This window comes from Enhydra lutris, unplaced genomic scaffold (genome assembly GCF_002288905.1).
Source record: "Enhydra lutris kenyoni isolate GAN:26980312 unplaced genomic scaffold, ASM228890v2 scaffoldscaffold5, whole genome shotgun sequence".
NCBI lineage: Eukaryota > Metazoa > Chordata > Mammalia > Carnivora > Mustelidae > Enhydra > Enhydra lutris.
In genome coordinates, this window is record NW_019154089.1 from 13,464,938 (window position 1) to 13,481,215 (window position 16,278).

Below are 16,278 nucleotides of genomic sequence, written 5' to 3' on the forward strand. Positions count from 1 at the left end.
CTCAGTGGGTTAAAGCCTCTGCCTTCAGCTCAGGTCATAGTCCCAGGATCCTGGGATAGAGCCCCACATCAGGCTCTCTGCTCAGCAGGGAGCCTGCTTCTACCTCTCTCTCTGCCTGCCTCTCTGCCTGCTTGTGATCTCTGTCTGTCAAAATAAATAAATAAAATCTTAAAAAAAAAAAAAAAGGCTACACTTGAGACATTAAAAAAGTTAAAGAAACAATCATTCAATGAAAATCAAACCTACCACCGCAAAAGAGATGGGATCTTCTTTTCAATGGATTCCCGTGTAAACCAGAGGATAAAGATTCAACATTTATATACACAGCAATGACAAAGGACAACCAGCAAAAATGCAATAACGTAATGAAGTTATAACACTTAACAGATGGAGTACAGAAAGATCCTGATCCTACTGCACATTAAATTCTGGTTCCCAAGCAAAAATGGGTAAAATTCTGATTATTAAACACAAACAGATTAATGTCCTTAATTTAGCAAGTTAAAGCAGAAGTATTTGGAAGAACAGAGAAGAAAGCAAAAATGCAGATATATTTCTCAAAATTCATGACTAACTCTTCCAAATATGTTTTTAGTTCTTGGCATATAATAATAAAGGCATCATTTACTGAGCACCTACTTCAGAACCAACACCATCAAGCTGCTTCACATAAATTACTTTGTTGCACACTCTCAAACAACCCTGTAAGGGACTAGCCCCAATTTAGATATTAGCAACTGCGCCTCAGAGACTAAAGGGACTTCTCCAACTAAACAGGAAGCACAATACACACTCAGGTATCTATTCAACAAAACCAATATGATTTAACAACCACAATTAAAAGACTCTAAGAACAGTAAGAAAAATGAATGATATTAGATACCAGATATTAGGGAGCTCAAATTCAAAAGCCTTTGAAATTGAGTGCATGAGGAGATAAAGTAAAAAAAAAAAAAAACAACAACAAAACAAAAATAAACCAACTCTTAAATTCTGAAATTTGGTACATAGAGTCCTCATCACCTTCCTACTAAAATTTACTCCCCTCCCAACTTGTACCACTGTACGATCCACTCTTTCTTTAACTGAGTCACTACAAAGAAAGCACCATGTTACATACTGTTAACATGCAAAGATGAATCAGACCAGGAAGATAAAGGCAGGAGCCATGGGTAAGTGTAAAGCAAACCACCATTAATAGTGCAGACTGGCTAAACCCAGGACACCCTGGGTATAGCATATGAGATTTCACAAAGTCAGGAAAGGGTCCATGGGCCTAATTATATGTTAGGCAAATCGGGGAAAAAAGTGAGGTATTCGCTGAAGGTAAAACTTTAACCAGGGACCTAGGATTTCTTATCTTCAAAGTCAAAGGTAATTTGGGGTAAGAGAGACTGGAAAGAAAAACTATACGAAGATGGGCAGTAAAGCCTCACCCTAGAATGGAAATGAAGAAATGAAAAATGGAGAATTTATATAAATTAGAAATCCCATAATAGGGCACCTGGCAGGCTTAGTCAGAAGAGCGAGCAACTCTTGATCTTGCAGTCGGGAGTTCAAGCCCCACGTTGGGTGTAAATCTAAAATTAATTATAAAAAAGTAATGCCTGGGTACCTCAGTCAAGCACCTGACTTCCGCTCAGGTTATGATCTCAGAGTTCTGAGATCAAGCCCCAGGTCAGGCTCACGGTTCAGCAGGGAGTCTGCCTGTCCCTCTTCCTTTGCCCCTCCCCCAACTCATGTGAGCATGTACACACTGGCAAGCATTCTCTCTCTCTCTCTCTCTCAAATAAATAAATCTTTAAAAAAGCTTAAAAAAAAAAAAAAAACTTTAGGGGCGCCTGGGTGGCTCAGTGGATTAAAGCCTCTGCCTTCAGCTCAGGTCATGATCCCGGGGTCCTGGGATGGAGCCCCCCATCAGGCTCTCTGCTCAGCGGGGAGCCTGCTTCCGCCCCCCTCTCTCTGCCTGCCTCTCTGCCTACTTGTGATCTCTGTCAAATAAATAAAGAAATTTTTTTAAAAATTTAAAAAAAAAAAAAAAACTTTAAAAAAAGTTCACTTGGGGGCTCCTGGGTGGCTCAGTGGGTTAAACCTCTGCCTTCGGCTTAGGTCATGATCTCAGGGTCCTGGGATCGAGCCCCGCATCGGGCTCTCTGCTCAGCAGGGAGCCTGCTTCCCTCTCTCTCTCTGCCTGCCTCTCTGCCTGCTTGTGATTTCTCTGTCAAATAAATAAATTTTTTTTTTTTTAAAAGTTCACTTTAAGGATGGCATACAAGGCCTATCTTTATACTCTGTCTCCTGACAAACCCACTCCTCCACAGATGCCTATCAAAGAATTTCTTGGCATTTGTATATATTATCCCTTCTTACTTACTGTCATGTCTCTGCTCGATTACATATAACCCCTCTGTGAAGATCTTCCTGATTACTCCAGACATGCCACACTGCTGTATCTCTAACACCTATTAGACCACTTAGTATTCTGTACTGTCACTGTTCACATTTGTCTTCCTTAAACAGTAAAGTTCCCTAAAAACACAGACTACGGGGGTGCCTGGGTGGCTCAGTGGGTTAAGCCTCTGCCTTCGGCTCGGGTCGTGGTCTCGGGGTCCTGGGATCAAGTCCTGCACTGGGCTCTCTGCTTGTCAGGGAGCCTTTTTCCCCGTCTCTCTCTGCCTGCCTCTCTGCCTACTTGTGATCTCTCTCTCTGTCAAATAAATAAATAAAATCTTAAAAAAAAAAAAAAAAAAAAGACTATGTCTTCCCTTTTTTTTTTTTAATACTAGCAGCCCCTGGCATAGAGGAAGCACTCAAATGTGGTTTGATCACATAAATGAATAAGTTACCCCAAAGTTCCACCCTTGAAATGAACAGGAGGATGATGCCATCATTAACACAGAAGAAAATACATGTCTGGCAATATAAGGGACAGGTTTGAACGTGAGTATGATACAGGTGAAAGAGAAGGTGGGTTATAGTGACTAGAATTTCTTAGTCTGAAGCTCAGAAGTCAGGTCAAGAGCATTTTCACACAGCAGAGTAGCAGTAAAGTGAATACATGTAAGTGTATGAGACTGGAAAATGAAAGAGGAAGAAAAGAGAGCAAGCAGTCAAAGGACAGTTTAAAGGAGTGGTAGTCAAATGCTGCCAAGTCTGGTATAGTATTGAAGTGTCCCCTGTGACTTATAGAAGAATAGATATAGCAGACAGGAGGATATACATAAAAGCCAATTCACAGAGCATTAAAGAGAGGTAAACAAAGTAGATAACTCTTTAAAGAAATTCACCACAAAGGGGAAAGATCACTGGAGGGATTATAGGATACACACATTTTTCCTTTAGAATAGGAAGATGTCATCCCATTTTTAGGCAGAAAAAGCGATATATTAGGTAGGGGCACCTGGGTGGCTCAGTAGTTAAGGGTCTGCCTTAGGCTCAGGTCACAATCCCCGGGTCCTGGGAACAAGCCCACGGTCGAGCCCCACATTGGCCTCTGTACTCACCGGGAACTCTGCTTCTCCCTCTCACTCCCCCTGCTGTGTTCCCTCTCTCACTGTATATCTCTCTGCCAAATGAATAAATAAAATCTTTAAAAAAGAGAGAGAGAATAAAGACTCCAGAGGAAAAGAGAAAAGAATAATGAGTAACAAAGGGTCCTCCAGCAAGGCGGGAGTGAGTAGAACCTGAGAGGCATGGAGATAGGATCTATTTTCTTCTGAGACAGGAAAGGAAAAAGTAGAGAATTGCTGCAATGATGAGAGCAGAGGAAGAGAATCCCTAAGGAATCACCGTCTCAGGCACCAACAAAAGCCTTACATATTATCTACACTCACCTCTCCTTCTTTCCTCAAATGGAGACTCCAATTTTGCCTCCAATCCAGGCCACCCAAAAGGACTGCCCATTTCCCTCGTCTGAAATAATCTTTTGGACTATCCCCCCCCACTTTCTTTCTACTGCTGATTCTGCCCAAGTCTAAATTTTAATTACAACTTCAACAGACTCCTGCATCCTAACGCTGCTTCTACTCTTCCCCAGCCTGTTTTCCAAACAAAGACTTCATCATTATCACTTCTCAGCTAAAATCCCTTGCTGGCTCCCAATCCTATCACTTTAACAGTAAATGTCACAGTCGAGATTTCTAGGCCCTATTACTTGACTACGTCCATGCTACCCACCCAACCCCAACAAATACCCCTTGAAAATATTATATTCATTTAATTCTCCACATCCAAAATACATTTCTAAACCTAACCAAACCCAACCAAAACCAATTTAAGTTCTACTTCTTCCCTGAAGCCTTGATGACTCTAGGTTTCTCTCATCTTTCCACTCAACTCTTTAACCTCTTAATCATCCACAACACACAACTCAGTATAGTGGGTGATTTTTGAGTACTTTATGAATCCCCGAGATTGTTAAGTAGGGGACTGTTACAACACCAAAATACCTCTTTTTATGTATTTTTAAAGGATTTCATTTATTTATATGAGAGAGAGAAAAAGACAGACATATTGAGAGAGAGCATGAGTGGGGAAGAGAGGAAGAAGCAGGCTTCCCGCTGACCAGGAAGCCTGACATGAGGCTCTATCCCAGGACCCTAGGATTATGACCTGAGCCAAAAACAGACACTTAACCAACTGAAGCAGGTGCCCACAAAATATCTATTTTTTTTTTTAAGATTTTATTATTTATTTGACAGAGAGACACAGTGAGAGAGGGAACATAAGTTGGGGGAGTGGGAGAGGGAGAAGCAGGCTTCCTGCTGAGCAGGAAGCCCAAAGAGGAGCTCAAATCCAGAACCTGGAATCGTGACCTGAGCCGAAGGCAGAGCCACTCAGATACCCCAAAAATATCTATTTTTAAATGGCAAAAACGTCTCCATTCAGGGGCGCCGGGATGGTGTAGTCAGTTACGCATCCCACTCTTGGTATCAGCTCAGGTCATGATTTCAGGGTCATGAGATCCAGCCACAAGTCAGGCTCCTCTAAGCACAGAGTGGAGTCTACTTGAGATTCTCTCTCTCTCCCCTTCACTGTCCCTCTCCCCACCTGCACGAGCAGGTGTGTGCTTGCTGTCTAATAAATAAACCTTTTTTAATCTCCAGGGGAGTCTGGGTGGCTCAGTCGTTGAGTGTCTGCCCTCAGCTCAGGTCACGATCCCAGGGTCCTGGGATCGAGCCTCGCGTCATGATCCCAGGGTCCTGGGATCGAGCCTCGCTGCAGGCTTTTTCCTTTTGCCCCCTGCTTGTGCCCTCACTCTCTCTCTCTCTCTCTCAAATAAATAAATAAAATATTTTAAAAGATAAAAAACAGGGACACCTGGTGGCTCAGTCATTGAGTGTCTGCCTTCAGCTCAGGTCATGATCCCAGGGTCTGGGATCGAGTCCTATACTGGGCTCCCTGCTCAGTGGGAAGCCTGCTTATCCCTCTCCCACCCCCCTGCTTGTGTTCCCTTTCTCACTGTATCTCTCTGTCAAATAAATTAAAAAATCCTTAAATAAATAAAGTCTCCATTCAAATATCTTTCTATGGACAATGTAGTGTCTATCTCCACCTAATGAAAGAACTAATATTATACTACCAGTTACAATTAAAACTGCAAAGAAATCTGGTGAAAAGATGCTGTTTTTTTTCTTAAGATTAAGGCACCCCAAGATGCTGTGTTTCTTAAAGTCAACGTAAATAAAGAAAAACCATTTTGATTACAGGCAAGGAAAGGATAATCCAGGTCAACCACTAAATAAATGACAGCTGACAATAATAGGACAGGAGCTTCAAAGAGTGACATGATAAACATCAAAGGATTAAGAAGTATAAGTGAACAGCAACAGAGGGAAGATAAAACAAGATTGATAAAATATCAGTTATTTTTTAAACTGGGTATGTACATGGGAATTTCTACCATTCCCTCTTCTTTGGTACATGCTTGCAATTTTCCAGAACCTACATTTCTAAAAGAGAACCTTACTAAAACTGATTAAGTCCTTAACTATTTTACAAAAATTTACCCTCTTTATGATCATGATGAGAGTAAAACAAAATAAAGAATATCATCTCCCTATTGTACAATTTCACTGGACAATATTTCTTTTAATCTATTTGATTCTTGTCTTATTATAATAAACAGCTGCCATCAAAACCAAAGTTTTGATAGAGGTCTAAAAAATTTATTTTCGGCACACCAGGGTGGCTCAGTCGGTTAAGCAGCTGCCTTTGTCTCAGGTCATGATTCTGGGGTCCTAGGATCAAGACCCACATCAGGCTCCCTGCTCAGTGGAGAACCTGCTTCTCCCTCTCCTTCTGCCTGCCGCTCTGCCTACTTGTGCTCTCTCTCTCTGTCAAATAGATAAATCTTCAAAAAAATTTACTTTCATAATTCTTAATTTCACTTTTCAATATAAAATCCTAAGTAAACCATTTTCTCATTATGAAATGGTTGTCCCCATTTTAAGTGGATTCATTTTTAGGGATCTTCTTTAAATAGAGTATAATATATACATCAGACGAGCCTGAGCTAGCTACATCCTAAGAGTTTTGACTATCCCTAAATTCATGGATACCACCATAGTATAAAATCTCTATAAAATATCTAAGGTAAGAGTAGAAAACAACTGCTACAAATCAGCCTAGTGAGTAAACCAGGCCCAGGAAGAGTGTCAGAGACCATCAGAAGTCACTACAGAAAAACCAAGAGTACTGAGATAATTCTGATTTCAAGGGTTTTAGTCTTGTCTCTAATAATCTCAAGTGCCTTGAAGGAAGACCTATGTCATTTATGACCTCCCTTTTTACAACAAGGCTATAAAGACCCAGTGAGACAATATAGACCAAAGCACTTAATACGCTGTAAGTTATTGCCTGTTTAAACTTGCAGCTCTGGGACCAACTTTCCTTCAATATTTTATCAAGCACCTACATATCATGAAGCATTGTACACCCAATCAAATACAAAAGCATCCAGTCAGGACTATTAACTATGACAATCATTTCACATCACTATAATCAGACAAAGTAACTCAAAAGCACATAAGGGGGGAGCCTGGGTGGCTCAAGTGGTTATGTGTCTGCCTTCCAGTCAGGTCATGATCCTGGAGTCCTGGCATAGAGATCCAAGTCAGGGTCCCTGCTCAGCAGGTAGTCTACATCTCCCTCTGCCCCTCCCTCCTACTCGTGCTCTCTCTTTCTCTCTCAAATAAATAAATAAAATCTTCAAAAAAAAAAAAAAAGCACATAAGGAGAAACTGATGAGGCTGCTTACTTATGACAGGACACAGTCTGCTTATAGCTAGATATACCAAACAACAGATAATATAATCTTGAATCATGTGTCTTTCTTTAATTCAAGACAGGGAGTATATAATCCTAGTAACTATTCTTACTGTTCCGTAAGAGAATCTTATTCTATCATAATATCAGACAGAACAAAAGGACAAATAGCATTTGCTAACGATTTTCTAAAATTTCCAGCCCTGAGGAGCCTGGGTGGCTCAGTCAGTTGAGTGACTCTCTTGATTTCAGCTCAGGTCATGATCTCAGGTCCTGAGATCAAGCCCTGAGTTGGGGTCCCTGCTCAGTGATGGGTCTGCTTACGATTTCTCTCCCTCTTCTTCTGCCTCTCTGCCCGTGAGCTCACTTGTGCTCACTTATGCGCTCTCTCAAAAAAAAAAAAAAAAAAAATACAATATGGGGAACCTGGGTGGCTCAGGGGGTTAAAACCTCTGCCTTCGGTTCGGGTCGTCATCCCAGGGTCCTGGAACCGAGCCCCCACACCAGGCTCTCTGCTCAGCAGGGAGCCTGCTTCCTCCTCTCTCTTTCTGCCTGCCTCTCTGCCTACTTGTGATCTCTATCTGTCAAATAAATAAAATATTTTTTAAAAATACAATAAATCTTTAAAAAAAAATAAAATTTCTAGCCCTGAGCATAAATCTATACCTGCTGTATCAATGTACCAACTGTGAATGGTCTATATGTATTAAGTGTGTGACCATATAGAATTATTTTTAATTACACCTTTCCCAAGCTATTTTGTTCAGCTGGATCTGCATTCTCAGATTGATTTGACTTTTTCAAATCTTCAGTTAAAAAATATCAAAGGCAAAAATCAAAGCTACAGATTGCATCCACAACCTTAAACCAAAGGCCTAAAATAAACAGGTTACTTGCCTCTTCAAACCCATAAAGTCTTTAAGCAATTTAGACTTCCTGCCAGGATAAAAAAAAAATTCTACTTATACAAGTTTTCTAACTCCCAGTTTAGATACCTAACATATTGTCTATAGGCTCCAATATTTTCAACTGTTTATAAATGAGCCAATACTCCACTGACATCTCTTTTGATGAGAAACAACAGATATAGATTTCTATATATATGCTTCTAGAGAATTATCTATTTCTACTGTCAGATCTAGGGTTTTATGTAAACACAAAGGCAAAACTATACACATAAAATAATTTCAACATGAACCCAAGGAAAAGGGTTTGTCTAAGCTGCCAATAGGTTGCCAATACAGCCTACCAACCCTAAAAAATACCTAGGACAATACAGACTCAAGATAACTACCAAAACAAAACAAAAAACAAAACAAAACAAAAAAGATAACTACCAAAACAAATTTTTTAAATCTGCAACTGCCAAGTTAAGAAACCAAGAAGTTCTAAAGCATATTTCATAAATGAATCAACAAACAAAAGTGACACACCCACATTCTCGTGACTTTAAAGAACATCAAGGCTATCAAGGCTCTATGATAAAGTGAATGTTTAATGCACCCAAAATGACCACCCCATAAAATTTTTTCTGATTGAATCTTTAAAAATTCAGATCACAGGGAGATCCTCTGTGGTGACATTACAGATGACCTAACAATCTGAGAAGAAAACAAAATTAGAATCAAGTATTTAAAACTGAGGGCTATCTTTTAACAACTAAGAAGTTTGATTTTAAAGATGATGAAACTCGGGGCGCCTGGGTGGCTCAGTGGGTAAAGCCTCTGCCTTCGGTTCGGGTCATAGATCCCAGGATCTGGGATCGAGCCCCACTTCGGGCTCTCTGCTCAGCAGGGAGCCTGCTTCCTCCTCTCTCTCTCTTTCTGTGCCTGTCTCTACTTGTGATCTCTGTCAAATAAATAAATAAAATCTTAAAAAAAAATGATGAAACTGAGACTGAAAGAAGTCAACTGTTCATTCTGCTAACTGATCAAGAAATTCTACAAAATTTCAAAAAAGGACCTTTATCATTTATAGTACACAGCACTACCAAGTAACAACTCAAATTAGTTCTTCTATTTCTTCACACGTACACATACCACACCTGCGTACACATACATAAACTCTGAAACTAAAAACCAGAAAAGGCTCAAAAAAGCTCAAGGCTCTGATGGTGGCATTTATCTAAAGCATAGGATGCTATACCTTCACAACAGGTAGTTCAGAAAAACTGGCCTAATTTAAATTTTGACTGATGTTCAAGAAGGTCTCCTCATCTTAGCCACTTTCAATTTGTACCCCAAATGCATTCCAAACTGAAGCAAGAGTCACCCCATCAACTAAAAAAATAAGCCATGCCTTGTGTTAAAAAAAGGACTCCAGGAAATTAATTGGTTCACCTGTGCTCATGATACCAGCAAGCCAAAGCATTTAAAGAAAAAAACAAGAACAAAAAAAACCTAACAAATGTATACCTCCATTTGAAAAATAAAATCTGAACTCAATCAAATGCCCTTGAAGTTTTAACTCTTAGGCAATCCTCGATGGAAACTTAACCCGGAAAAATCTGAAAAGAACCAAACTCTTACAACAGATAAATTTAAAAATCAAAGTAAAATTTCCCCAAAAAGCCTATCATTAGCAATAGGCTCTCAGCTGTGAACTGATTAGCAACCAAAAACCAATTAGTTACATTTCCCTTTAAGTTGCCTGTATATATACATTTATGTATATATTTAAGTTGTACCAAAAACTGCTTACAAATGGCAATTCCTGTGAAGTAGATGATGATGAAGTTCCAGGTAATTCTAGCATGTTTCCTAATGTACTGGTACTGGAGTCTGGATCATCCTGAAAAGATAAATTTATTGAGTTTAATTGCTCTTCTATGGTAACGTTTGTATCTCCTAGTGAAAAGGGGGCTGGGAGAAGGGCTGCTTTTTCATTGCTGCCGTCCACTTCATTTCTTTGCTTATTTTTCTGTGTTTCAGTTTGAGGAGCTAATGGCAAGAATGGCGATTTGACTGCACCGTGTCTACTCTCTGATGTGCTGTCTTGTTCATTTCCCATGGCCATGTCTATACCATTCTCTGATTTAGGCTCATAATTGCAGGTGGCATTGGTCTGAGTTTCCTCAAAGATCTCCTCTATACTCTCATCCTCTGTGACTGGCTGTTCTGGGTCCATTTCAGAATCTACATCTGCATCGTCCACACAAGTAAAATTCTCAAAGTGCAGAAAGCCATTCTTGATAGTCTTTGTTACTTTTACCTGGAGTTCAGGGGAGTTATTACAAGAGGGTTCCTGTTTCATAGCAAGTGCTGTTGGACCACCAGGACTCAAGGAAGTGCAAACAACTGGCGACTGAGCTCTTGAATCACTTTTTTCAGGGTCTTGAAAGGATTCTGATCCATCAGCAGACCCATTTACATACTCTACATTGATCATGGAGGCCAAATCCTGTAGTCTCCGCAGTGGAATGTAACAAGATGGAGAATCTTGTCCATAAGCATTTTGGGATGTTCCACTGGCAGTCGATAACTGCATAGTACACCCATTAAGTGGCTCAGAAAAATTGGATTGACCATTACCGAAAGGGCTGTCCTTGTCTTCAGGGGCATCTAAATTCACTGGATTGGAAAAGGGCAGCAGACAATTTCTTCTAGATAGTTCACAGGTCTGATCCATCCTGCGCCAGCATCAACCTGGAATCCAAAAACAGCAATTAATCGGAGTTTACAGGCCATTTGACTCTGATCTTCAAAATGGCAGCCACTTCTCAAGGCCTAGTGGCCTCGATGCCTTTCTGCTGCACTTCCATGGGCGGAAAAAGTTCCCCAGCTGACGATGGAAAAATGGCCTCGGTGAGCCTCCGCAAACTCCATCTTCCCGGAGCTGGGCAGATCTTGCCACATGCAAACAGCCCGTCCCTTTTTCCTGCACTGCAGACTGGTGGACAGTTGGGCTGAACTAAAATTAAAATCCCTTTGGCAGTAGAAATTCCTAAATCTCAAACAGGAATCGTCCTCCCCATCCCCCGCTGAGGGGGGGGTCCAGCGGCCGGATCTCCAAAAGGGAGGGGGCTGTAGGGTTCGAGGGGGGTCCCAGACGCTGCACAAAAACGTTACCCCCCCCTTCCTGGCTCGCTCGAGCGCAGCGGTCACAATAGCGCTGCACCCTGCGCCCAGCCGGCGCTGAAGCCCTTGCAGGGGCCGTGCCCAGGCCGCAGGCGAGTCGGCCGAAGCGAGTGCACCCCGAACCTCGCCGTCCAGACTGCAGAACTGTTCGGTCCACGGCTGCAAAGCCCAGAGGCCGGGACGCGGCAGGGGGAGAGAAACGGAGGCAGCCGGTGAAGCCGAGTCAGGGCAGCAGCAGCTGCTACAGCTTGACAAACATGGCTGCTGCCGACGCCGCCGCCGCCGCCGCCTGCCCGGGCCGCGCTCCTTCCCGCAGCCGCGGCAGCACCTCCTGGCCAAGCCGATCGCACTCATCAATATTAAGCAGCAAGCAAAGTTTGCTGCAGGAGGGCCGCCGGCCCCGCGCCCACCAGCCGGCTACCTGAGGGGAGGCGGAGGCCGAGGTGCGCGCGGGAGGCCGGCGGGGCACGGGCCGCGCCGGGAGGAAGTTCGCGGCGGCCCGGCCGGCTAGGCCTGAGCCCGGCTGGTAGTGATGGAGGGGGAGGGGGGCCCGCGGCTACAACGCCGCGGGCCACCAACACCGCGCCCGGCCCTCCCCCGCACCCCTCACCTCACGGCCACCACCATCTTCCCCGCCCGGCCACCTCCTCCCTCCTCCTCGCGCCTGCCCGCCACCCACCCCAGCGCACTAGTTACCGTGCCCCGCGCCCCCTCCCGGGCCGGCTGGGGGGAGGGGGTGACCCTCATTACACTGGGGCGCGAGCGGAGCCTTGGGGAGAGAGCGGAGCCGCTCGCCGCACCCCCCCCCCCCCGCGTCTCTCTTCAGGGGAGAAGGCAGCAAGCGCGACCTGCCCCGGCCTATTCCGCCGCCGCCTCCTCCTCCTCACACCCCCACCGCGCGCGCCCCCGCGGCGGCGCGTGCGACCCAGCGCCTCGCGCCGGCCCGCGTGCGGCTGGGGCACCGAGTGCGCGCGCACCCCTTCCCCCACCGCGCGCGCGCTCCCTCGCCTCACTCTTCGGGGTTCAGGGCGGGTGAAGTAGGGCTCGCGAGCGCGCCGCCCAATCAGCGGAGCCGCCGTTGCCACCCCCTTCCCTCCCCTTGCGCGCCGGCTCGCGGCCCGGGCCTACGGGCCGGCCGGGCTGCCCGGGCGGGGCCTGAGGCAGGCTCCCCAGGGGCCTCGCGCGCCTCCCCGGAGTGTCTGGGCCTGCGGGCGTCGTGGGTGGCACTCAGATCCCCTAGCCTACCTCGGGGCGCTGCGCCGGCCCCGAGCTGCACACGGCTCCTGCACCCTACCCAACTCGAGCCCCAACCCCGGCGGCACCTGGCCCGGCTGAGGCCTGTCCGACCGCCCCGCCAGCCCCGCTCGGGCCCGCGTCAGTCCCGACCTCCATCTTAGGTTACAGCCCGTCTCCCCATCCACTGGGCACCTGCCCTCAGCCCGCTCGGCTCGGCCCGAAGCCAAGGCAACCCCCCTCCTACCGCGGGGCTCACCTGGGGGCTTGGGCTGGGGTCTTCGAGGCCTCAGGCCCCGAGCAGGCGCGGCCGCAGGTGAACCCCCTGCCCGGCCGCACCCCCAACCCACACCACCACCACCACAGACCAAGCTGAGCAGGAAACAAAATGGAGGCAGCAGCTCGGGTCTGCCTCCCCGAGCCAAGCTTGTGCAGCCTCAGGGCTCCCTTCTGCCGCAGGCCCGACGCCCGCGAGGCAGGGAGCTGGCTCGTCCCGGGCAACACAGGCAGCCGCCCTAGAGCAGCGCAGACAGGCCGGGGACTCGGCCCAGCGGTCCCCACAGCCCCTCACCCACCACCCTTTCCCTTCCCCCTCCCCCCATTTCTCTCCCTCCCCCTGCCCGGCCTTGCGGGATGAGCGGCGACCGGGAGCCGGGTCGGGTCGGGTTACCCGCCCGGGCACTGCTTGCCCTGCCGTAGCCTCGACCGGGGGATGAGGCCAGGCGACCCCCGCGCTGAGCCCACCCCCCGCACCCGAGCCGGGCAGCAGCCTGACAGCGCGCCCGCACCTCGGCCTGCCGCCGTGCGGCCCCCGCCCAGTGATGCCGTGTCCCCAGCCCGGGCACCGCCGGGACGAAGCTCCCTCACCACCCCCGGGCCCAGGGGTCCTCGCTGCCTCGGGCGGGGCGAGGGGAGCGCTGGGGGGAGGGGTCCACTAATCCCTGCACCGCCTCCCGCGCCTAGTCTGGGTCTGGGCCTGGCACGGGGACTCGGGCCGCGGGCGCGGGCGGGCGTCAGTAGGTGTGTGCGCGCGGGGCAGGGGACGCGGGCTGGGGGCCCAGAGGGGCCGCGCCTCGCACAGCGGACGCTGCAGTTCTCCGCACCCAGGCAGATGGCCCTCTCGTGCCACAGCCGCCCAGCGCAGGCCGCCGGCTCCACAGCCCTGATCCCCCGGGAGCGCGCGCTTCGCCCCTGCGAGCCGGGCTTCGGGACCCCGGCGGAACTGCGTTGGGAGGGCGGACCGCCCGGCTGGCCCAGCAAGGCCTAATGGCCTTATTTTCGGCCGAGTGCTGTCTGCTCCCAGGGTACCTTGGACCTCGAGGCCTGCACCCAGCACCCCGGGCCCCGCAGCCCTGGCCTGGAGCGGCCACGATGCGTCCAATCATCAAAGACGGCGCAAGGACGGTCAAGGAACCCAAACCCAGCCTCACCCCGGGACTCCGGCCCCCTAGGTCCGTCCCCCAATTCGGCCTGACTCCGTCGCCCCCTGGGCCTGTGCCCCGGCAAAAAGCTCACCGCGGCAGCTAGCTGTTACCTAAAATGCTAAGGGCATCCTCGCTGTTCAGAGAAAACCACGATCTACCGCCATAAAAATCCCGCCTCCTCCAGAAAGCCTTCTGTGATTAGCGCTAACTCCATCTCAAAGCTGAGGGCACCGCCCTCGAGAGCCACGTGACCACCATTCCTCCCTAGGCTTAGTAAATGTGCATAATTATTGCCCCAGTGGAGTGTTTACCCGCAGCCCTTCTATCTGTTATCCGTGAGCCCACTTGGGAAAAAGGCCGCTTTTGGCCTTGCCTTGCACGGCATCGCCACAGGGATCCCTAAACTCCACCCTTCAGCCTTTCCGGACCTTCACCCCGAGATTGGCCCCGGTAGGCTAGGAGCTCAGCATGCCCCTAACCTCCTACTCTCCAAGACCCACAGTCCAGCCATGGAGGCACACAAGTAAACACAGGCTTAACACGCCGTAAGTGCCGGGATGCATGCCCTGCCAAGACAGCAAGCCGACTTTCTTAAAGGGTAGATTCCCCCCCTGGAACCAGAGTAATGTCCCCGACCAACATGACCCCAGGGGGCTTCTGAGGTACCCTGAAGTTTCCCAGCTACAAAGTAAGGTTGGCGGTGTTCTGTGCACTAGGACCAGCCAGAGAAGGGCAGGGTCTACACTCCGGGGTCCTGCCCTACAGGGACCAGCCCTTGTTCTGCAAAGGAGTCGCTCCTGCCAACCCCTTCTGGGCAATTCAGTGGGGAAGCTTTGACCGTTTCCTTCTTCACACCTAATAATTTGAGCTAAGCATTTCTGACTGACAGTTATACCCTGCCAATTGCCTCAGTTCATCAAGGTTCCTCTCAACCTTTTACTTTCCCACAGACCATCCTGAGAGCCTCAGAGTTGCCCCTGTTTGGCCTTGAGCCAGTCACTTAATAGCCCCAGACCTCAGTTTCCTCATCTGTGGCTTCCAATGCATAGGGTGGCATGAGGTTTCTCTAAGGTAAAGGCATGTTTGGGGTACAGACTAAGAACCTGATGAGTCCTGAAATGTAATTCATTGCTTCATTCAACAACCATTTCCTGCATTCTGGGCAATATGCTGGGTGCTGGGAAAACAAAAGATGAGATGCCAGCCTCTGGAAACCCAGGCCTCCGGAAAAGACAGTTAAATAAAAGTGCTATGAAGCACGTATGAAGACGTGGTGACCTCTGGACATTACTGCCCTACAGGAAACCCTCTTTCCAACATCCCAGCTCCCAAAAGGAAGAAGTAGGGGCTAAAGGGGGACAAGCAGCTAGGGCGAACAGGTTACTGATGGGCCTTGGGGAGGCTGGAACCCCAGATAAAGCCTCTTGGACTTTCCTGGGGTGACCTTGGGGGGCCCTTGCTGCCTCTTAAGTAGAACTTGACTGCAGTGGTCTCAGCTACAACAGCCCCCTCTGGGGCCTCCACATCTAACAGGCCGGGGCCAACCACCAGAACTGTATCAGTTCTGGGTTAAGGAGACCCACAGGACCACATATTTGCATAAGGACACTGGCTTTTGAAGTCAGGGAAGAAGGGCCAGGACTCTGTCCTACCCTCCTCATCTTAGCTCAGGGAACTTTTCTGGGCCTATGTCTCCCATTAGAATCAAATACTTGCTAAGTCTACTCTATATACTGGACACCATGCTGGGCACTTGGCTCACATTATTTCCTGTAAGTCTTCAGCAGCCCTGTGAAGAACTGAAGTACAAAAGTTTAAGCTCTTCTGCAATGTCTCAGGGCCTTAACTGTCACCTGGTGTGCTTGGCCTTGTATCTGTTGCTCTTAGCTGGCACACAGATACCATCTGTGAGGGCCCAACACAGTGCCTGCCTCATCCACAGGTGCTCAGGAATTTAAGTGTCAGGAAGTGAGATTACCTTAGCCTCAGTCTCCTTATCTGTGAATTATGGGTACTGATAATTCCTACACTGCTGAAATAGATACCTCTCAAAGCATTTGGCCAGTGTACAGTGACCCCCTTGTTTCTTAGAACTGCCCCCCTTTCATTCATTCATTCAGCAGACATTTATTGAGTTTTCCCCTCATAGACTTGTGAGGAAGGCAGATAAGTGAAAACAAGGTAGAGAGCTGAGCACTAAGAAGCTAAATGTCCTGGGAGTTCTGGGGGTCTCAGGGGCCGTCAGGAAAGCTGTAACGGGCCTCAGGTGAGGATAGGAA

At 47.8% G+C, this 16,278-nt stretch overlaps 1 protein-coding gene across 2 annotated transcripts in view; it reads right to left on the reverse strand.

Annotated features, from left to right (window-relative positions):
- The window catches only part of LOC111140757 (nuclear receptor binding SET domain protein 1), a 150,570-nt gene extending 138,438 nt beyond the window's left edge, over positions 1 to 12,132 (reverse strand). Inside the window, exons 1-3 of one of the 2 annotated variants that reach the window (XM_022492952.1) lie at positions 12,039 to 12,130; positions 10,797 to 10,910; positions 9,967 to 10,056 (exon numbers count right to left, since the gene is read on the reverse strand). In XM_022492952.1, coding sequence (XP_022348660.1) covers positions 9,967 to 10,056; positions 10,797 to 10,826 — 120 coding nt within the window. In that variant the 5' untranslated portion in view covers positions 10,827 to 10,910; positions 12,039 to 12,130. Of the gene's footprint in view, positions 1 to 9,966; positions 10,911 to 12,038 lie in introns of both variants that reach the window. The other variant, XM_022492951.1, reaches the window with a different exon arrangement.
- Between the last annotated feature and the right edge of the window lie 4,146 nt (positions 12,133 to 16,278).